The sequence below is a fragment of the Meleagris gallopavo genome, chromosome 12 (genome assembly GCF_905368555.1).
Source record: "Meleagris gallopavo chromosome 12, MGAL_WU_HG_1.1, whole genome shotgun sequence".
In the NCBI taxonomy this organism is placed as follows: Eukaryota; Metazoa; Chordata; class Aves; order Galliformes; family Phasianidae; genus Meleagris; species Meleagris gallopavo.
The window spans coordinates 10,829,304-10,849,999 of NC_139415.1; the positions used below are offsets into that span (position 1 = coordinate 10,829,304).

Consider the following 20,696-nt stretch of genomic DNA (forward strand, 5'->3'; position numbering starts at 1 on the left):
AGATTCTTGTGCCACTTCAGCAGAAACAGCACACCTCCTACCCTCGTGTAACGCTGGATGAAAAGAGGGAGCTGAGACATAATGCCTTACTCAAGTTTTTATCTAACCCAATTTTACAGCTAGCAGCTGCAGTGACTATAATCCATCGATTCTCCTGCACGGTCTCTTCTTTCAAGTTTCTTCCTTCCTTCCTTCTGGTCCTCCCTTTCTTCCAGCCAAAGATTAGCCAGAGCTTTCTCCCGATTCCATGGTACGCACAGAGTTTGCTTTAATACAACGTACAAAACTCCAATTTCTCAGTTCAGGCCGTTTTTTCTCTCAGCACTTCCGGCTCCCTCAAAACAGCTCATTTCATTTCTGCCAGCTGCGACCTCTCCGAATGCCTCACTAACTCATGCCGTACCTGACCTGGCCTGGGCAGCGAGCACCGTGCTGCGCTTTGATTAGGAAGAAAGCTTGGTGCTGAAATCAGGTGCCTGTGGTGTAATCATGTTACCGTGTAATGAGGCTGAAAGCGCTCCTTCCCTTCCCACTAAGTGCCATCAGGCAGCACGATGACTGCAGATTTCTTTCAAGTATTACTCAGTCCAAAAACCTGAGAGGACTTTTCCTTACAATTTGTCTTCCATAGGGGGTTAACTGGTTATCCTCATCGCTTTCTCTTTTGTTGGTTTTGCCCCTCGGATACGAAGTCCCTTTTGTAAAATAGCAGCCAGTAGGAGTTCCTTAACTTAGAGACAAGTCTGTCTTGATACTTGTATCAGGGTATGTAATTGTTGCAGGTAGGACAGATTCCTTACTCCTAATTTATAATAGGACAATTACCCTGATTCTTTTTTCTTTTTTACTTTTTTTTTTTCTTTATTATTATTTCTTGTCCTCATTGCTATTATAAGGAGATCCCTGGAGGTTTTCAAGGAAAGAGTAGATGTGGCACCGAGACACGGGTTAGTGGGCATGGTGTGATGGGCTGATGGTTGGACTAGATGACCTTAGTGGTCTTTTCCAACCTTAACAATTCTGTGAGCCTGTGAGCTAATTGTAACATGCTCTCGCTCACCCAGGCCAGTGAAACCTGCAGGCTGCCAGTGAGAGCTGTGGTCCTGCAAGCACCCAAGGTTCTCTCTCAGCACTTCCCAGCTCCATCACTGCCAAGTGACCTCACGACCCAGTGCCAGCTCTTTGCTGGGGGGGCACGACCACCCCTATCTATGGGTACATTGCTGACCCACAACCACACATACGTGTGCAATCGCTTCATCCTGCAGCAACCAAGCACTCGGCTGAGCCACCCATCTGCGCGGCTCTCCTGGCCTTCCTGCTGCTCCTTTAAAAATAATAATAATAATTAAAAAACAGGCAAGCCACAGAGTGGGTTTATTCTGCTGGACAGCCCCAAGCAATCATGCTCTGGACTGCTGCAATAGCTTTCATGCGCTAAGAGCATCCATTTAATTAAGATGCCGTGTAGCAATGAGACCTGCAAAGAGGAAAGCAGGCCCAGCCGGACAGCCGGACCCCGCGCCGCTCAGCCCCGCAGCGCCGCCACCCCCGCGCCGCTCAGCGCTGCGCCCCCCCGGCAGCGCAGTGCGGGCCGAGCCCACCGGCTCTGCGGTCTTCACGCAACACCGTAGCGTAGACGTCTTCGAGCGCTCAATTTGCATAGTCCCCCGCGCGCCTCCAATGGGCGGGCGACTCCGGCTGTGTCATTTGCATGGGCACGAACGGCGGCCAATGGGGTGGCACCGCCGAGCCCGTTCGGAACGCGATGTTTCCACCCGCGCGGGGCTCCGGGGCCGGCGGTGCGGGTGACACAGCGAGAGGCCGCGGATCGCTGCCCGCAGCCGCCACCCGCCGGCAGCCGCCTCGGGGTACGGGCTCCGCGGGGAGCCGCCCGCGGCGGGAGGATGTCCGTGGCGGGGCTCAAGAAGCAGTTTCACAAAGCCAGCCAGGTAAGGGAGCGGCGGCGGCGGGCTGGGCTCGGAGGAGCTGCTCCCGCGGGTTCTCCCTCTGTGCGGGTTCTGGCATCGCCGCCCGCCGCCCCGGGCGCGTTCTTTGGTTGCCGCCAAAGGACCCATCTCTCTGGGCGCCCCGCGGCCGGCCGAGGGGAGCGTGCGAGGCGGGCGGCCCCTGCCCTCCCATCTCCTGGGGCCCGGCTCTTCGCTTCCAATTAGTGCTTTTGTTACTGGCATTTCTTTCGTGCTGGTTCTGGGTTTGTGCCCCGTGGCCTCAGTTAAAGACGGGGGCTGTGAGGTACCAGCCGTCCCCACAGAGTTCGTTGTTGTCCTCTCCGACCGACTCCCGCTGTTTCCCTACCTGGCATTCCACGCATCTGTCCTATAGGGGGTACCCTGCGTTTCTAGAGTTTTCCCTCCTTCTCTGGATGCTGTACTCAAATCTTTTCCTGAGCCTTCTCCTTCTCTCCGTTCTCCCGGTGCAGCTTTCCCACTTTCCCTTCCCACAGTGCTGCACAGTGGGGTTCTCCAGTGGAGAAGTTGGTGAGTTCCCCGGAGATCTGTCCTCCTGCCACCTCTCCTTAATGATGATGGCAGTACTGAGATGAGTTCTGTAACCTGTTCGGCCAAGCTGACAGCTGCTCCTGCTTGGAGCACAGGAAATAAAGGCTCAGAGCCGCTGAGCTGTCTTTCTGCAGTCCTGCAGCAGGTAGCTGGGGTTTCTCCAGCCCAAATATGGCTTTGGTCGGATTTTGACACGCTGAGTAATTGTATCTAGAATTTAGTGTCAGTAGTGTTATTTCTTCTGTGCTCTGTATCAATCTCAAGGAATGCCATGCACCTACGTATTTAGTCAACTTTCACTGCCTCTTTGCAAAAATGAGGGCTCTCTAGGTAAACAAACCCAAGGACGGCTTAGCAAAGGCTTTGGTTTGTTCTGCACCCACTGTACTGTGAATGGTGCAGCCTTTGCTGTGCCAAGTTGGTAACACAGATGGTATTTTAGTGCGGAAGTTAAAGAGGTAACCACAACAAATGCTTCCAGTCTGACGGCTGCCAACAGTGTGGCAGGTTGCTTAATCTGGGCACGTACACATAGCGAAGAACTAAATAACCGAGGGAGGAAGCTGGGGAAGGTAGCATTGGTGGCAGAATGTAACAGAAGGATATATTGAACTTGCCTGGGTATTTCCTGAAATGCTGTGGTACGTCCTCCAGTGTTCATTACAGTAGGAAACTGGGATGCATAAGTCTAATATTTGATAACGTTCTTCATCTTAGGCCAAATGTGAAGTTTCCTTTCATTGTCAAATGAAGAAGTGAGTATGCAATTTAAGGAAGCAGGTCTGAATAGCATCTTCTTCGAGAAGGAAATGTTCTTTAGTAGAAAATGCTTGTGCAGGAAAAAAGCCGATATTGGAACTGGATTTTTTTTGGTGCTTAAGAAAACACAATGCACTTCTTAGGAGTTCCTTGTGGAAGACTTCAGATCAGACATTGAGCAAAATAATATAAAAATATATAAGTACGTAGAAAACAATTGTGGAAAGTAGCAGAAAATGGGATGGGAATGGCACACATAATAGAAATATCGGTACTCCATCTTTTAGCTTAATTCTTTTGCATGATGCTAAAACAAGCAAGTGCAGAGATCTCTCAGCAGGACGTTTTATGAATCTCTTAAGTACTGTAGGATCACTTAAGGAGGTGTATACATTTGTGTATTGAAAGGCTGAGAGATGCCAAGGGCAACTACTAACAGCAGACACAGGCACAGCTTGGGGAGAGAATGAAATTAATTCCTTGCTTTAATGTTCCAAAGGAGAATGGGGGCAGATGACAAAACTGGCAAATTTCCCAGAGGATGCTGAGGAATACTGAGGGGAATGAGAATTGTGCCAGGACATGTGATTGAAGGAGAATATTTGAAGGTTGGCAGAACCTGGAGACAAAAAAAGTCTGAAGGATGAAGCAAGTGAGTTAAGACAGTCTGTATTTAATGAGTTAATTTTAAAATGTGAGTAAATATCAAAGAAATGACAAGATCTCTATATTTTCAGAAGATAATATTTCCATGCTACAATGGACGTCTATTCAACTGAAATAACCCACAGTTCCAACTGATCTATAGACTGATGTAGATCTAGAGTTATAGACCACACAGTTATAGAATAAATCCAAATACATCATTTAGTGTAGCATTCCTAACAGCCACTCACTTATTGCAGAACTGTTTTGTTGTTGTTGTTGTTTTGTTTTTCAGAGGAAATACATTTGCTGTATGTCTTGCTTTAGAGTCCAGGGTAAAAAAGGAATCAATACTTTTGATTCTATTTGTACAGTTGAGGTTTATTGGCTTATTCCTTCTGGGATGTTTGTCTGACGCATGCCAACGTGGTTTATCTGAAGTTACTGCTGAGTAAATAGGTGTTCACTTCAAGGAAAAGTTCAGCAGTCACCTTTGTATGGCTCCTAAAGCCCTCACCCAAACTCAGACGTAACATGCTGTGTTACATCCTTGGTCCTAAAAAGTCCCCATATCTCCATGTTTGCAATCCATAAACTCACAATAGGAGTTCTTTATGGTTTTCACCTGTTTGGGGGCAGGGGTTGGAAGGCAGCTCTGAGTCATGGGCGTTTGTTTGCATTGCTGCAGTAATGTTTGGGCTATTCGTCTATGCATTGCAATACCCAATTGCACTCCAGCCTCTCTACCCTACCAATTGCTTCATCAGGGGATGCAGAAGTGATAGACCCACATCAAGCTGTGTGTCTGTGGCGTAACAGATAATAGCTTTTAGGAGTGCTAGAAATAGCTTTACTGTGCTTATTACGTACAGTCTAAGTTTGAATTGAAGTATTCAAATCGATGTATTTTCAAATAGATTTTTTTTTTCTCTTTTCATTAGCCCCAGGGAGTTCTGTTCTCAATGGAAAATTTGCCTCCTGTCACTTTCAGATGCTGACATATCTGTTTTCCTGTTGTCGATGTGCAGCCTTTGATGCAGGTGGGTGGATCTCCGTGCGGCTGCGCACGTGGCACAGCACAGGCAGTGGGAGGGCTGTGCCTTCTGATGCTCACCAGGAGTATTTTTAGAGAGCCGTTCTGTTTAGAAAAACTGTAAGTACAAAGCATGGATAGGATGGTCTTCCTAGTCAGCAGGTGCTGCTGTAACTCCTGCTGAGTTCTATCAGCTCCGTCAGGCTGGCATCTCAGTGCTGTGATGTTGGTCCCTCTCAAAGCAGGAGGCTGGGTGTTGGGAGCCTCCCTTCCCCTAGCTGTTCTGAGTGCTCAGCCATGATACTGCTGTAAGAAATCTGCAGGTGACCTTAAATTCATGTTTTTTGTCTTTTTTTAATTAGTTGTGTTAGAAGTATGTCTATGGCAGGAGTCTAAGCATCAACAGATTATTCGCAGTGAATTTCTTAGGCTTGGCTCCTCAGAGGCTGTAGAAATCAATACTTTTTTTTGTGAAACACATGACTGTAGTTATTGTGAATATCTTATTTGCAATGTAAGCATGAGCAGTGATTGTCAGTGAATGCAGATTGGCTTCTTAAACCCTTCCTAACTGTCAGTAAAGAAAAAAAGGACAGAGCTATTCAGGTGTTGGCTCTTCTGCCTGTAAATGAGCATAAATGTGAACAGATTTTCTAAGCAAAGCTGAGTTAGTACAACATTTTTTACTTCTGAAAGTGGTTTAGCTTATATGCTCCGGGCACTCCTCTTGTATTGTCCTGAATGGCATTTGTCTTTTCAAGTAGTGCATCTGTCATCTGTTTGTAGCAATGTTTTTGAAGGCCTTTTTCTATTGTGTGTGCTTGGCTTTTGTTCCTTGGCTTTTGGCTCTCATCAGCAGTTACAAGGATGCTTGTTCTCCCCCAGATTTCTGCTGTTACTCTGTTGATTTATGTGGCATGTTGGTCCAATCTGCTGGATTGAAAACCAGATCAGAATGGAGACCTTATTACCCGCACAGAATAAATCTTGCTGATTGGGTTTTGTTTGCTTTGCCTTCCTGACAAAATAAAGTTTAAAAAAAAAAAGAAGAAAAAAAAAAAAAGTGCTGAGTCACAGCTTGAACCAGTGATTGAGCACCTGGTGGGAAGGCAGGGCCAACCCATGGGAGGTGTTTCTTGCTGGAGGTCCCTGCATACTTGAAAGGCCACAGATTTGAGGCCTTTCAAGGGCGAGCAAATATTCTTCATTTTTGTGTCCTTAGCTGCTGTGTTTGGGCTTGTCCTCATTTTGCAGCAGCCTGGGACTTTGCCACCCCACAAGTGGGGTTGCACAAGTGTTTGCAAACAAACTTTAAATACTTTGGTAAACTGAGAGAGGGACAGACTTTGCACGAAGAAAACTTGAACTTGCCATTGAGACACCAAAAGGCAGCCTTTACTAACTACTGACTGGTACATGCAGATCTATTTCTGTCCTGCAACTAGAGGCTGTTACCATCCAGCTGTGTGTTCCTTCACATCTGTCTTGAATTGGGCACAATGAATCCAGGACCTCAGCAGGGAGACCTTCTATCCTGTTCCTAGACTTCATTACATAATCTGAGGTATTCATTTTGCAAATCTGTTAGAATAATAGGGGCAGGATAGTGGAGAAAAGACATTGAGTTTTTTGTCGGAGATGTTTTGAAGTGAGTAATTCTAATTCTTCTACGTGGCTTATAAAGCAGAATAAATCCTCAACCAATGGCAGGGACTACAAAATAACATTCTTCTATCTTCTATGTACATGAAGATATCACTCTGGTCACTGCTGCTCATCTTTACCTGTGTTGTGGCTGGAGACTCCTGTTATGCAAGCAGGTAATTACAAAACTGTACTGCGGCAGATGATGCACTGCTCATCTTGTATTCCTGAAACAATGAGAGAAGAGGCTGAGGATTTATGCAAGTTTCTGAAATCTTGTTTGAGGATGGAGTTCTTGCTGGAGTGTTCTTTTGTTGTTGATCAGTTTTCCAGAACCAGAGTAGGGGGCTAATAGATACAAAATATAAAGATAGCTGTTTGTTGCACTAAGCTGGTTTTCCATATTAAAAACACAAGTCTGATAGAGTTGGGAGGAGAGGGAAGCTAGCTCTGAAGATTTAAATTTATAAATATATTCACAATTATATTAACAATTATATTTGTAACTTGCTAAGCAGGCTAGCAGAAAGGCATAACTGTAGGAAAAAGAAATGCTGAGTATTTCAGCCAGCATGCGAGTTAGCAAACACAACTTTTGTGCGCCTCTACAACCTTTAGCAATGCAGCTCTCAAAGCCTGCAGGAGTTGGATCATCTGTGCTGCAAGCTGGGAATCCAGCAGTGATGCAGCTACCATTTGGAGGTTACGTGTACCATATGTATATGTAAAAATCTGAATAGCATTGCAATAGAAAACAGTACAGCATGATGGAACGGAAACTGAACTCTCGTCTTGAACACATCTCCTTTTATAGATTCTTGGCTTTGCTGAGAGGTGCTACACAGGCATCCTGCAAGCTGGAGCTGGAGCCCGGCTCATGCTGTTGTTGCCTGAGTCATTGCAGCACATGCTGGGTAATGCATTGCAGTGCAGGCACTTGAGAGTCCTGCAGTGCTGCAGAACAAATAGATAAGGGAAGTGCAGCAACACTGTTGTGTTCAGATTTTCTTTAGTGCCATTTGCTAGGTGTTACTCCAAGTTGCTTAAATATCCTAAGCAGATACATTTCTACAATGAAGTACTCTCCTATGGGATTTGGGACAGACTCTGAAATGCACGTACAGGAGGATGATTTCTGCTTAATTATGCTGATAGAAATCTGGGCTGACTCAGTGCAGTGTCTTCTACATAGGCAAAAGCAGCATAACGGTATGACAGCAAAACCTCAGCCCAAACACTTGCTTCCTATTGGTGTAGGAAAGCTGTATAGATTCGGTGGTGTGAGATAGCTGCAGTTCCAGAACAAAGTATTGCTGAAGAATGGAAGTATTTTTAGTATAACATTTGGTCTGTCGAGCCACACCAACACCTTCTATTAACACTGATGTAGTTCAAGTATTAAAATATGTCCCTTCTTTATACTTTGTGCAGCAAGCCTATAGCATCAAAGTTTTGGCTTATAATGATATTAAGATCAATCTGCTTCTATTTATATAATGCCATTTCCACCCCGGTGTATTGTGCTCATCTAATTCTGTGCTGTGTTCCCACTGGTGGGCTCTTTCCTGTCCAGGCAAGGAAGCCACTGCTGCAATTCTATGACAGTTGAGAGCCAAAGATGTAGGCTGTAACAGTGCTTTTAACAAGTCCAGTTAGGGAAGAGCTCATCAAATGTTAGGTTACACTTCAAATTCTGTTTGATAGGCTTCTAGTGTCCTATCACTGTACGGTGTTTCTATTACTAACTTTTTTAAGTGATACATATTGATGGGAGAATAAACCCTTTAACTTCTTACAGCATCTCAGATAGCAGCAGCTGCGTATGTGAAACATGACAGCAACTCAGCCTTGCATGTTTTCTACTCAAAGGACAATACCAAGCCTCTGCTCACTGTTAGTTCTGGTTCGAATTAAATTATGTTTTTTGGGTTGTACCTGGGTGTAATGAGCTGCAGTGGTTGCAGGGAAATCAGCCTGGTTGGGAACTATGCACAATTATAAGAATCAAAAGCTTTAAAATTTCTCTGATTGTCAGATTTTCTGGCCTTGTGCATTCAGGTTATGGATAAAAGGTGGAAAATCTTTTTTTTTTTTTTTTTTTTTTTCTTGAAAGAAAAGTAAAGACAGTATAACCAGCCTTAGATAGGAGCACCCCTTATCCCTTTGCAGAGCAGGTAGATCTCATTGTTCCCACTGTTTTCTCAAGATAAATGAGGTACTTGAAGGTGACGTGACTTTGGAGCTGAGGAGAAAGCCAGTGAGAGAACCAAAGTTAGATTCTGTGTTTCCAGGCTACAGAAATGGTGTCATTCCATTGACTCAGGGAAAGGTCAGCAGAGCTGGTTCAGTAATTTCACCTGACATTTCTGGTTTTAATATCCCTCTGGAACTGGCAAGCAAAGGTTTAGAAACTCAGATTTTCAGATAACGATATCTGCCCAGCAGAGAACAAGTGGAAAGACAATATTTGTGCAGCAAGTGTGTGATTGGAGGTGAGAAACTCATTGTTTTGATTCAGAAGTGTGAACTTGCCTTTCACAGTTCTACTGAGACAGCTGGGAAGTGAGAGATCCATCACCTGTGCTGCCTTTAAGACCAGAGGATCCACAGCCAGAGGAGCACTTTTTCTTTCCTTTGGAGAATGTAGCACCTGTTGGCCTGGCTTCTGGTGGGGGAATGAAGCCCCGTGAAAGTGAATTATTAATCAAAGCCACTGACTTTTCATCAGATCAGAACCAGCAGTTCCAGTTCTGCTCTCTAGAAATTCCTTCCAAAAAAGTATGATAAGGTTTCTTAAGCCAGCAGATGGAATTCTGCTCTTGGTGTAAGCTGCTTGGGTGTCTGCCTGGAGGCACTGGAACTCATCATTTTATGGCTTTAACATCTGAACACTCCCTACCTGTTTTTCCCACGTAAATTGCAATAAACTTAAAGTACATTCTTTGATGTTGGATGTGGGCTTTTTTTCCCCTTTCTCTGGGGGAGAGAGGAGGAGCAGCATACCAAACCTCTTCACTTCCCTGATCTCTTCTGCAGCTCTCCACATGCTCAAAGAGTGTTTGCATTGTTTCTCCGTGGAAGAAACTTTTTCTCCCTCTCTTCTCCTTTTTTCAAGGTGCTTTTGTTAATGTATTGAGAATAAAACCTTGAAACACATTGAAATCTGGAAATCCCTGAAGCTTATGGGTGTGAACTGGCTTACCTCTCTGTTTCCGAAAGCTCCAAGCCCCAGTTTTATTATGGGTAAATGGAAATTGATGACAGCACTTCCATTACGTTGTACAACTGTGTTGTATTTATAACCTTTACGTCCTCCTCCACCGTCTTTAAGCCTTTGGATAGAAACGCTCCCCACAGATAGCCTCTGCCCAAAATATATCTGCTAGACGTTACTTAGAAGATAAACAGTTTGCCCTTCGGTCTCCAGAGGAATATTTCTGAGCCAGCTCTGCTTAGAGAAGATCTGAAATTCACTGTGTGAAATGACACTGGCCCTGAGCAGCGCAACTCTGTGGCTGACTTTCTGCCAAAGGTCCAGGCTGAGCTGCCGCGTGCTTGCTCTATCAGAAATATTCATTGCTTCTAACGTTGCTTTTTTGACACTGACTACGTGGAAACTGTCTTTCATGCCCCCACGTTAGTTATTGTCATTGTGCTGAGTTCAGTTAGGATAGCGCAGGGTTGCAGAAATGAAGGCTTGCGAGTGGGGCTGCAGCCTGCTGCAGAGGAGGAAGAGCAAGTTCAGCCCCAGCAGCCGTGTGCTAAGGAAAGCTTGCATAACAGATTTGTGACTTTGCACTTAGCACCTCTTTGTCTGTCTGGTGGTTGGGAAGCAGCCAGAGGACTAGTACAGATCTCTTATCTGATGAACAAAAAGTTTGTTGATACAAGGGGAGAAGGTGCACATAAATATAGTTGATCTTAAGCAAAAGCAGCACTGCTTCTGGGAATTGCTTTTTTTTTTTTTTTTTTTTTTTTGGATTATGTGAAAATTGCATTAGGAAAATGAGGAAATGATTTTGCAAAAAACGGTGAAGTTCTATGAGTTTGTCTTGCTGAGTTTGGGTGTTGGTTTTTTTTGTTGTTCTTTATTCAAATTTATAAAAAAATAGGCACCAGTCAAGGCACTCATTGCATTCTACATGGCTTATCTTAAAGGGATGGAAAAACAGCAAATCTTCCTTTTCTTTCCATTTACCTCTTCAAGCAGAAACTTCACATTTTGGAACACTGTCCATGATTCTGTATGCTAAGTAATTTAGAGTTGCATTACTAATATTTAGCACTTTTCACTGTATATATTCTTAACTATCATACACTTTTGATCAAGATTGAAAAAGCACGTACACTGTTTTGCTTGGCAAGAAGAATGCAAGAGTTTTGACTTGTGAGTTTCTAAATGATTGAGATCTGCCCATCAGTGATCTTATAAGCTGTGGTTAAAGGTTCCTTTCTCCTGGAGTTTACCATGTTTTGGCACCAATGGGTTTGTAGCAAAAAATCCTTTAAAAAAAAAAAAAAAAAAAAAAAAAAAAAAAAAGAAGCCACGTGCCAGCATAGAGGAGGACAGTGCCTTTTGACCTCCTTTGCAGCAGTGCTTCAGAGCTTCTCAGGAATCTCTAGAAGGGTCTGTGTTGTTCTCTGTTGATGATACTAGAAATCTTTTTCCCGCTTTCCATGTTTAAAGATGGCATTTTATAAAGTTTTATAACAATGGAATACAGGTAATTCTGTGTATGATGAGGGAAGTTCTTCTCTGCCCCATGGATGAAATCCAGAGTGCATTTCTGCAGAGTTCCTGTTCCATTGGAAGGAATTGGGCCTCGTGGACGTTCAAGACAATACACGTCTTTCTTAGACGTGTGGGCTGTGAAACCCAATTGTCCCCAATTGCATTTTAGTTTGTGGTATTGTGTGTAACAAAGTGCTGCTGCCTGAAACCACCAGTGTGTTTTGAAATCGAGTTGTGAAAATGAGGCAAAAATGTATGGTGGCTTCATCTCTAGACCCATCCTAGAGATGAAAAGATGGTGTGTGTGTGTTTGTGTGTATATATATTTATTTAAACTGTGATACTCAGAGTTTTTCTAATATGTGAAAGAATGGAGCATGGATTATTAAAAACTTGTAGCTGAACAAAAGCGTCAGAGATTTGTCTGTTCCATTTAGATTTTGCAACTCATCCTGAGCACAGGTTGCATCAACCAAGAGAACAAGATACCTGAAGTCCTTTCGTTCTTCCCTTCCTCTTGACATGAAGTCAAGAGCTCTGCAAAGCAGCTGGGAGTGTATTTTGGGATTTTTTTCATAATATTTGAGTGGTGAAACTGTAACCTCACTAAAAAGGGACATGTCCTTGCAGAGGACCCAGGACCAGGAAGCATGTTGTTTACAGTATTCTAATGCTGAGCATGAACTTAAAGGCCAGTGGAAACCATTGACCAAAATGGCTATAAAAACAAGCTAACAAAAACCTCTCAAGCAGAGCACACAAAGATCTTGCTGAGTCAAAGGGAAGGTATGCAGTGTCCATACAGCAGGAACAGGTAGGAAGTAACAGCAACTGGCTGCATGGCAGAATGGTATGGTTGTTTCACGATCTACTAAAACCAGTGTGCACTATGGGACTGGCTGCTCTAAAGGTAGAAATGGTGGCAGTTAAATCAAAATAATGTGCAGTAAAAAGCAAGGGTAGGTGATGGAATTATCAATCAATTTTACAGCAACTTAATAAAATCCACAGGGTTAGCGTATGGGCTAAGAATGTAAGCAGTAGTTTAATAACATTGAAGGGCAAATCATAAGTTGATTATGTGGGAATGGAATTCAGTAAGAATTACTGCCTGGTGGGGAGAAAAGTAGCTCCTGAAAGAGCAATAAATAGATCTGATTTGTCACTTTTCACGCACATAAGGTATACTTGCAAATAAGCATTGTTCTGAAGCAGTGATGAGCAATAGATGGTAATGTGAGAAGTTAATTCCAAACCAGAGAAAAAAATGTATATATTTTTATATATATTGATTTTGGTCATCAGTGTATCTGGCCATAAAATTTCTGTTGGCAGTCCTGTTGCTCTCCTTCCTCTGTACAGCCCACAAGGGAGCTCAGCAGTGGATGATGACTGTGTTATTTACTCATAATGGGTTCGCTAAAGCTGTCATTTTAAAGGATGGCACTGTCAAGGAAGCTTTTGCTTTATCTAAACACACAGTTATTTAGTAACTTCTAAAATGCAGATTGGCAGTCCTAACTGTTTGCAGTATGGCAATTCTTCAGGTCAGATTTAAGAGTACTTTCCCAAATACTTTGAGCTGTAAATCATCATTAGAAGTGCCCACCTATTGTCTGTGTTACTTCTCCTGTGACTGATCTCAGCAAAAGAACTGTATTGGTGGTAAAAATGTTTGCCGATTTATTTCTGAGACTCAAATTTATGGTTTGTAGTGTTGACTATTCATTACTGTGGAATTCAGTGAAGGTGATGTAAGTATACTATGACTTTACAAAAGCAGAATTAGGTTTGCCCCAAAGCTGAGTGAAAATTCACCTTCCCCAGGCCCTTACTTGAGCAGGGCTCCCTGAAATCAGCTGTGAGTGATTTGGTCTCACATGTGGGTGTTGAGGGTGCACTTAAGGTATGGCCATAGGGAGAGATGGTCAATGCTCTGCGTCTTGGTAATGAAGCCCTATCTACTGAGCCTTGAAATAAATAAATACATCTCTTTTTTTTGTTATTATTTGCATGAGTTTTCAATATAACTGTCTAAAAAGCAGAAATCTTTGGTCATGGGAAATGCAGCAGGGGAACTGGATATTTGAGTTATGCAATGTAGTTAAGTGTTTTCAAGAATAAACAACAATTTAAATGATTTAAGGATTTAAATTGCCTATTGCTCATGCAAGCTGTGATTCTTTTTGTTGACTGATCTCTCTCCTTTTGAAAAAGTGGGGTTTTCAGCACAGGCTGGCTGTGGGCTGCTTGTGTGCTGAAAGCTGGGTGGGCCCTTCTTGAGTGCAGGCTGTACAATCATCAGTGCAGCATTTAATGCTGGCTTTCACGAGAGCCAGTGGGAGCCATTTTACAAGAGCAAGCTGGGCTAGTTTAGCTTGAGAAAGGAATGAAGGATCCATTTTCTGGGGTTATTTCCAGGGCATTGTGCTGGAACTGGTCAGATGATGTTCTGGGAACACCGAGTGCAATAACCTTCTTTAAGGAGCTATGAATCAGAGCACTGCATCCTTGCAGAATGTGACTGACAGTGTGCCAGCATGTTCTGGAATAAAACGAAGCATAGATTTTCACTAGAATGGGTGACAATTGCTAGATAGATATCATGTGGTGAGTACAGAGGTATTGCATCAACAAGGTAATGCAAAGCTTGTTTTGTATGGGACCGAGAGGTTATTAAGAACATCTGACTGCTAAGTGGATGGTTGGATTGCTTTTGGTACACACATCTCTCTCTACTGCATGGGCAAGTCCTGTGTTTGTGGAAGCAACTCCAACCGTGGGATTCCATCTGGGGATTGCACAGCTGCATGGCTCACTTTGGCCACACTGCAGCTGGTAGCAGGGCAGGGGTCTCACTGGGGTGCAGGAGGAGTTAGAGAAGTTAAAGCAGCTTTGAAAAGCCACTTGAAAGAATATTTGAATGTTTGGTTCACATTCAGAGTAGAGTGAGCTCATTTCAACTGAGAAGAGTACCAGAGGAAGGAGTTCTGCTCAATTAGGTAAGGGCTAGCGTGGCAAATGAGGCAAAACAGAGGTGAGAGTTGGGCTGAGGATGTAAAGGGACTCTGTGGCAGCAAGAGGCAATCTGACCAGTGAAAAATAAGTGTGGTATAGCTCTTCATGTTCTTCCAGTGCTCTTTGGGTAAAACAGTGTCATAAGGGACCCCTTTGACAATTACCTGTTAGCATCTGTAAAAGTAATCTTTACATGTAGTCATGAGAGACATCTAATGTAGAAACATCTCAAATGGAGCAGGGCTTGGAGTAATGGCAATGGTAACATGAAGGGTCCTTATGTTACTAGGAGAGGGAGCACGCAATGGAGTTGTTTATATCTCCAGCTTTCAGAGTTAGGTATTCTGCTTTATAGCGTAATCACCTTTTCTCATCTTCTCTGTGGGCACACAGGGGTCGGTCAGAAGGAAGCCACACCTTAGCTAGAGCACAGAGAATATCTTTAGAAAGAGGGATTGTTTCAAGGCCAAATTGGGATTGCATTTTTACCAAGTGAATTTTTGAAGGGAGAAAGAAGTGTTAATGTGCCAACACCCAGAGGAGCTCTCTCTGCAACAGCTTGTTGTTCATTGCTCCAGCTGCTCTGCATGAAAAGGAAAAGGGATGAAATCTTGTTCTATGTGGAACAGTGCGCCCAAATGGGGCAGGAAGTGGTGCTGCTTCACACCCACCTCTGGGTTCTGCTGCTCAGTCTTCATCACCCTGCAGGAGGGAGGGCTGTTCCTGTGCTGCTGCTCTGCATTCTGGTGGGATAAGTGAGCACCAAAGCAGGTTGTGGTTTGGAATCCAAAGTGACAAATTTTACTTTTTCAAAGAAACTCAATTTTTTAATTTTTTTTTTTTTTTTTTTAAGGAAACAATAAAATTGGGAAAGGGAGGAAGGATAATCACTAAGGTCTTTTTGTCAGCCCTTTGGTGCCTTTATACATGTTCCTTCAGAAGATATGTTCAGCTCCATACGCAGCAAGATTTTAAGCAGATTAAGGAATACTATTTTAGATTTCCAGAATAAAATACTGAAGTAAAAGTATGTTTCTGTCTGTGTGGAGCATTATGGTTTCGTGTACGTAAGTGTTCTTGCCCATGTGAAGTCTCAGATCAATGAATCAGAATTTTTGTCAGAAGATTCATGAAATGCATTTGTATTTCATCTTTTGAAAAGCTGGCAGTCTCAAGTCTCACACTTTATTATCACTCCACAGTCTTAAGAAGGCATTGATATGGAATAATCTAAAAATTCTCTAAAAATTCAGGTAGGTTTGTGTCGGTGTCTGTGAATTCTCACGGAGATGTTTTCTTTTTGAGATGTGTGCAGCAATCATTTTCAATTTGCTGATTTATAAATGCATGTGCCGGCAGCAGCGTTGAGTTCTGTGGGAAGCACAGTGGAGATTTGTCAGGGAAGTGTTCAAGGTTGGGGAACACAAAGTAGTTTTTGTTGTACAGCGCATGTGCTACAGAATAGCTTTAGCAGACAAGTTTTAGTCAAACACCCAGTAATGCCGTGACGTGTCAGTGCCTGGTGCGAAGTGACTCACTCTCTATAGAAATGTAAAATCGCATTATAGAGTCCAGAGTCTTGCACTTTATTTGTATATGGACAAGAATTTCCTTTGTCCACAACACTGTGCTTTTCTTCAATATCTCTATGCGTTTAATTCATTCCCACTGATACCATGCTGGGTCCTGGTGTATGCATCATCTCATGCAGATCAGATGTTTAATTGTTAAAGTTTTCCTCTGTTTTCTGGAGGTTCAGCATTTTCCTGTCCTTTTCCACTTTCTTTCAGTGACTGAAGGTGGGGTATGGTTGTCAAACTGAAATGGCTTTTTTGTAATATGTAAGAAATACCGGCCTCAGAGCTGCATTAATTTGGGCTTGTCCAGTGTTATTTCTTGTTCTATGAGCTGTAATAAGTGGGAAAGGTTATCAGATGCTGCTTTGAAGAACCGTAGTAGGAAGTCATCAAAAGACCGCATGCATGCTGGCAGCCTTTCTGTGCAGAGCTTCATGCCATGACACAGGTGAAGCCTTAATTAGGAAAAGGATATTGCTCTCTAGAATGGGTGTATATTTTGGTACACATAAGTTGGACTTACCAGCAGGAAGGAGTAGGAGGCACAGAAATCTGAAAATTCTGGGTTTGCATCAGGAAGAGCTCAGTTTTGGAATGTACTTCTCAGTGGTTTTGCTGCCCCCAAGTTCAGTAGCCCCTGAGGGCACTGTGGGGAAAAAGCACTGTGATTTAGAAATTCGTACATGAAGCCTGTGCTGCTTTTTCGTCACATTTTTGATGTGCTCAAATAGTTAAAGTTACAGAGCTGGTGGGGGCCCTGAGCATACCTCCCCTGCACAGGTGCCTGGGAAGGATATTGAGGCTCATAGGGATGCCAGGTTTGAGGCACTTGATGGTTCACCACATCTGAAGGAAAGACTTTGGATGTGACTGCATGTCACAGCTGTAGAGATAGACAAATTGGCTATGCCCAGATTCAGCTGGTTTAAAAGGTGGTGGGACCTAAAGATAAACATCCATCTTTAGGACAATGATTGTGCTGCAGTGGATAGTCTGGGGACATAACTAGCAAGTTCTGATAACCTTTGGGTGGTCCAGCTCATTTGTGGGGAACTAGAGAGGGTGGAAAACCCCCCGTGCTTAAATTGTTCTTTATTGGAGCTCCATTCCTTTGGCCAGAGCTCTTTGGAAAAGCAAATGCCAGCCCTCTGGAGTTGTGCTGTGCTAGCACTCTGTAGCTGTAATCAAGCTGCTGCTTGGTGACAGCTGCTCTTTTTTTTTTTTCCTTTAATCATACAACACATTCCTTTTCATGTGATTCAGTATCTAGTTCTTCAACTCCATGCTAATGTTTAAAATGAATAACAAACACGTAATTAGGAAGCTGAGAGAACTACTATATGTTGTAGGAAAGAAAGAAAAAGCAGCACTGTTGCAATGACAGTTGAGGGTCTTGCCAAAATTATCTGCATATAATTACTGATTATTTAACATTTTTTGTTGAAGCTTAGTAGAGAAAATGGTATTAAATGAATAGTGTATGCATTTTAAGAGGGGAAAAATAAACCCTGTAGAAGTGGTGGAATACATTCCTTAAAATATCTCAAATATTAATCATGATGTATGCTTCTAGCTCATGTATTTGTCTAGTAATCTTAACTCACTTTGCTCCAGGGTCTGGCTTAAAGCTTAAATCAAAACATGTTTTGCTGACAGATCTGAAGGCAGGAGCAGACTTGAGTTCCACTTCAAATCTGAAGAATTGAATGCATGATGACAGTGTTTTGTCCAAGTGACAGACCTCCAACTGGAGTCAACTCGTGCAGATGATTGAGAATTCAGGCCATACTGCTTCCCTGGAACCTGGCATTACAGCACTTCATAAGCTGTTTGGCAAGTAGTGTGGGCAGTTAATATAACCAGTTGCACTTATCTGTTGTGTCCTTAAGTTCAAGCGCCCGTGTGTCTGTGGGAAAGCGCTTCTGCCATTTAAAGGCAGAAGGTCAAAGTTAATGAAACGGTCATAAGCTATGCATATCATTGTGGTAGAAACAAAAGCTGATAAGTAGTAACTTTTTGAGGAAAGGTTTATTGCAACCCTCTTTGAAAGCAAAGACAGCTTTCTAGCTGTTTCTCTTTATTATCGGATTCTCAAAATATCAGCAAGAACATAGTCTTCTCTGGGATGCTTGTTACAGCATTTGTTGTCCTGGGACTCTTCATTCCTTCAACCTTGAGTTAGAGACTATATAAATTAAGTGTAATTCAGTCTTTCTCTTCAATAAAAGAACGTAGGTATGAATGTGAGCAGAGTACTGGAGAGTACAGGATTATGTGCAACTCCTTTTCGGAAAGGCTGGTGAGAGAACACTTAGGAGAGGAGGGATGAGTTACCATCATTTACATGATTTTAATTACGAACAGCTTCACAGGATAAATACATACTGATGGCGAAGCCAGAAGGAACACACATGCATCTGAAGCAATTCCTCAAGGCCTTGTTCATAAGGTACTCTATTAGACACAAAGCAGGCTCTTGCTGTGTGACTGTAAATCTCGAGGTAGAAAATTGGTGACTTAGGGAAATAGTTTACAAACTATTGAATGAACATGTACTGCTAACCTGTCTAATAGGCAAGGAATTACATCTGCACTGCCAAAAATGTGTGTCCATCAGACTTACAAGCCTTTATCAATCTGTATCAAACACTGAAGTAGCAGAGAATTTAGATATAAAAACCAAGTTACTTTTCCTCTGCTGTTTCAACCTGAATTGACTAACTCAAACAGGCTTAAATGGCATAAGAACGGCCTTACATACTTACCATGAATTGTGTTCTAATTAAGTTTATGCCAGTATACAAAAATATAGAATCATAATTGGAAAATCATTAAATGTAGAATCATTAGGGTTGGAAAAGACCTCTAAGATCATCAGGTCCAACCATCCATCTGCCACCAATATTGTGAGCTGACCACCTCCATCAGTGCCACATCTCCATGGCTCTCAAACGCCTCCAGAGACGGTGAGTCTGCCACCTCCCTGGGCAGCCCATTGCAGTGCCCAACTGCTGTTTCAGAAAAGAAGTTGTTCCTAATATCCAACCTGAATGTATAAATGAGCTTTTTATTAAAAAAAAGATATATAAATATGTAGTACAGGTTCCTTGAATTCCTTTGCTAATTTATGTACTTCCATTGTAATAAAAACAATAGTATAGTGAAATAAAACATTATATTACTATTTTCACTATAGTATCATGGACCTGTTTTTCAACACTTGCGTATGCCTGTGCAAATACCGTCCAACGGGCTGTAGGAACAGACTTCATACATTGGAGCTCATCTTATCTGCAGTTACAGAGTATGTCAAGGAATTCATACTAAGTAATTTATATGGAGGTTGCTGTAGGATGTGTGGTATTTTGAAAGGTACAAAGGCACCTGTCTGATAAGCCTTGGTTGTATTTCTAAGAAAGAAATGAATGGTGACCCTGCTGTCCCAAACAAGACACACTGTGAAAACATTAGAAACTGTGATACTGACAGCATAATGAGCAGCAAAGCACTTCTCTTTCTGCCCTGTATCACTGTGCTACTGACTGTGACTTGTAGTCACAGGAAACTGTACTGCATTTGCAGTGGCGATACGTTGTGGGGTGAAGGTGAACTTTAAAATGAATTTAGAAATAGTGAGTGATGTGTTTTGCTTGGAGACTGTGGTAGCTCAGCAATACTTGGTTTGGTTTCAGTTCGTTGTGAATACACGCATATCCCAAAATGAAATGGAACCAACTAGAAAAAGGAAAAACAAATCTTGCTGCAGTGGCTCTAATCTCCAGCTGGTTTTGGAAGGTAAATGAGGAATATTAACCGTACAAAAGCATAAGCTGTAAGCTGGCTTTCCCATTTGTCTACAAGGAGGAAAACCAGTGTTGTTTATTTAAGCTTGGTTTGAGTCTTGCTCTGAAGAATGAAGCACTTTGCTTTGCATCCGGACTTGCACACTGGAGAGTTGCTTTTGCCTGACATCTGAACCCTCAGATCACATAGCAGGGTGTGTTGTTGGAGTGCTGTGACAGGTAGTTTGGACATGGCCATGCTGATAACTGTATTTTTGCACTACATAAGATGGACACACAAAGTGGATTGTAATAAGACCAAAAACTTGCTGTGATCAAAATCAGCCTTTATGTTTTACTCCAGTGCCTCTTTATCCCATTCCAATCCTTCTAACTTCAATGTAAGAAAAGTCTTCTTTTCCTTTGAAATTTCTGTGGCTCAGCGGTGTCAATATTTTGTGTGTGAAACTGAGCTTGTGCATCCATGGGAAATGGGCTCTAGATGGCTGTAACACTAAACCTACAGTATCCTGGAATCTGTTTCATGAAGCTACCTATTTGAAGAGCTATCTGTGGAAGAAAATTAATAGGAAAGATTTATTTTTATGTTTTTCTTTATGTGCATGTGATTTGTGTGGGGTTGGAGCAGGGGCTTACAAATACCACAGATGGAGAGAGAAATGTGTGTCATAATAGAAAGGGAACTCTAAGAAACCAAGAAGAGGCAAAGAGATAGAAGTCATGCAGAGGAGTAAGGCAACTAGGAGGAGGACAGACTAAATGGAAAAACAGTACTGGGGGAAAGAGACTAAACTGGAAGGCAAACAGGTGAATGTAAGGGGTGAATATTGTTACTACTAGCCCTAAAATATAAAAAGAATGTACAAAAACTATAGAAAGGGGACTTGAATTGTCCTCATTTAAATGGTGATGGGGAGAAAGAAAGATGTGCAGAGCTGCCAGTGATCAGTGCTTGGCTTGCTTAAT

At 42.7% G+C, this 20,696-nt stretch overlaps 1 protein-coding gene across 8 annotated transcripts in view; it reads left to right on the forward strand.

Moving 5' to 3' along the window:
- Positions 1-20,696, forward strand: part of SH3GL3 (SH3 domain containing GRB2 like 3, endophilin A3) — a 69,115-nt gene that overhangs the window by 22,568 nt on the left and 25,851 nt on the right. Inside the window, exons 1-4 of one of the 8 annotated variants that reach the window (XM_085233776.1) lie at positions 1,812-1,952; positions 3,778-3,930; positions 4,915-4,963; positions 6,709-6,776. The exons of 4 other annotated variants lie outside the window; for them this stretch is intronic. In XM_085233776.1, coding sequence (XP_085089902.1) covers positions 3,922-3,930; positions 4,915-4,963; positions 6,709-6,776 — 126 coding nt within the window. In that variant the 5' untranslated portion in view covers positions 1,812-1,952; positions 3,778-3,921. Of the gene's footprint in view, positions 1-1,699; positions 1,953-3,777; positions 3,931-4,864; positions 4,964-6,708; positions 6,777-20,696 lie in introns of those variants that run through there. 3 more of the 8 variants (XM_085233773.1, XM_085233775.1, XM_085233777.1) reach the window with 3 other exon arrangements.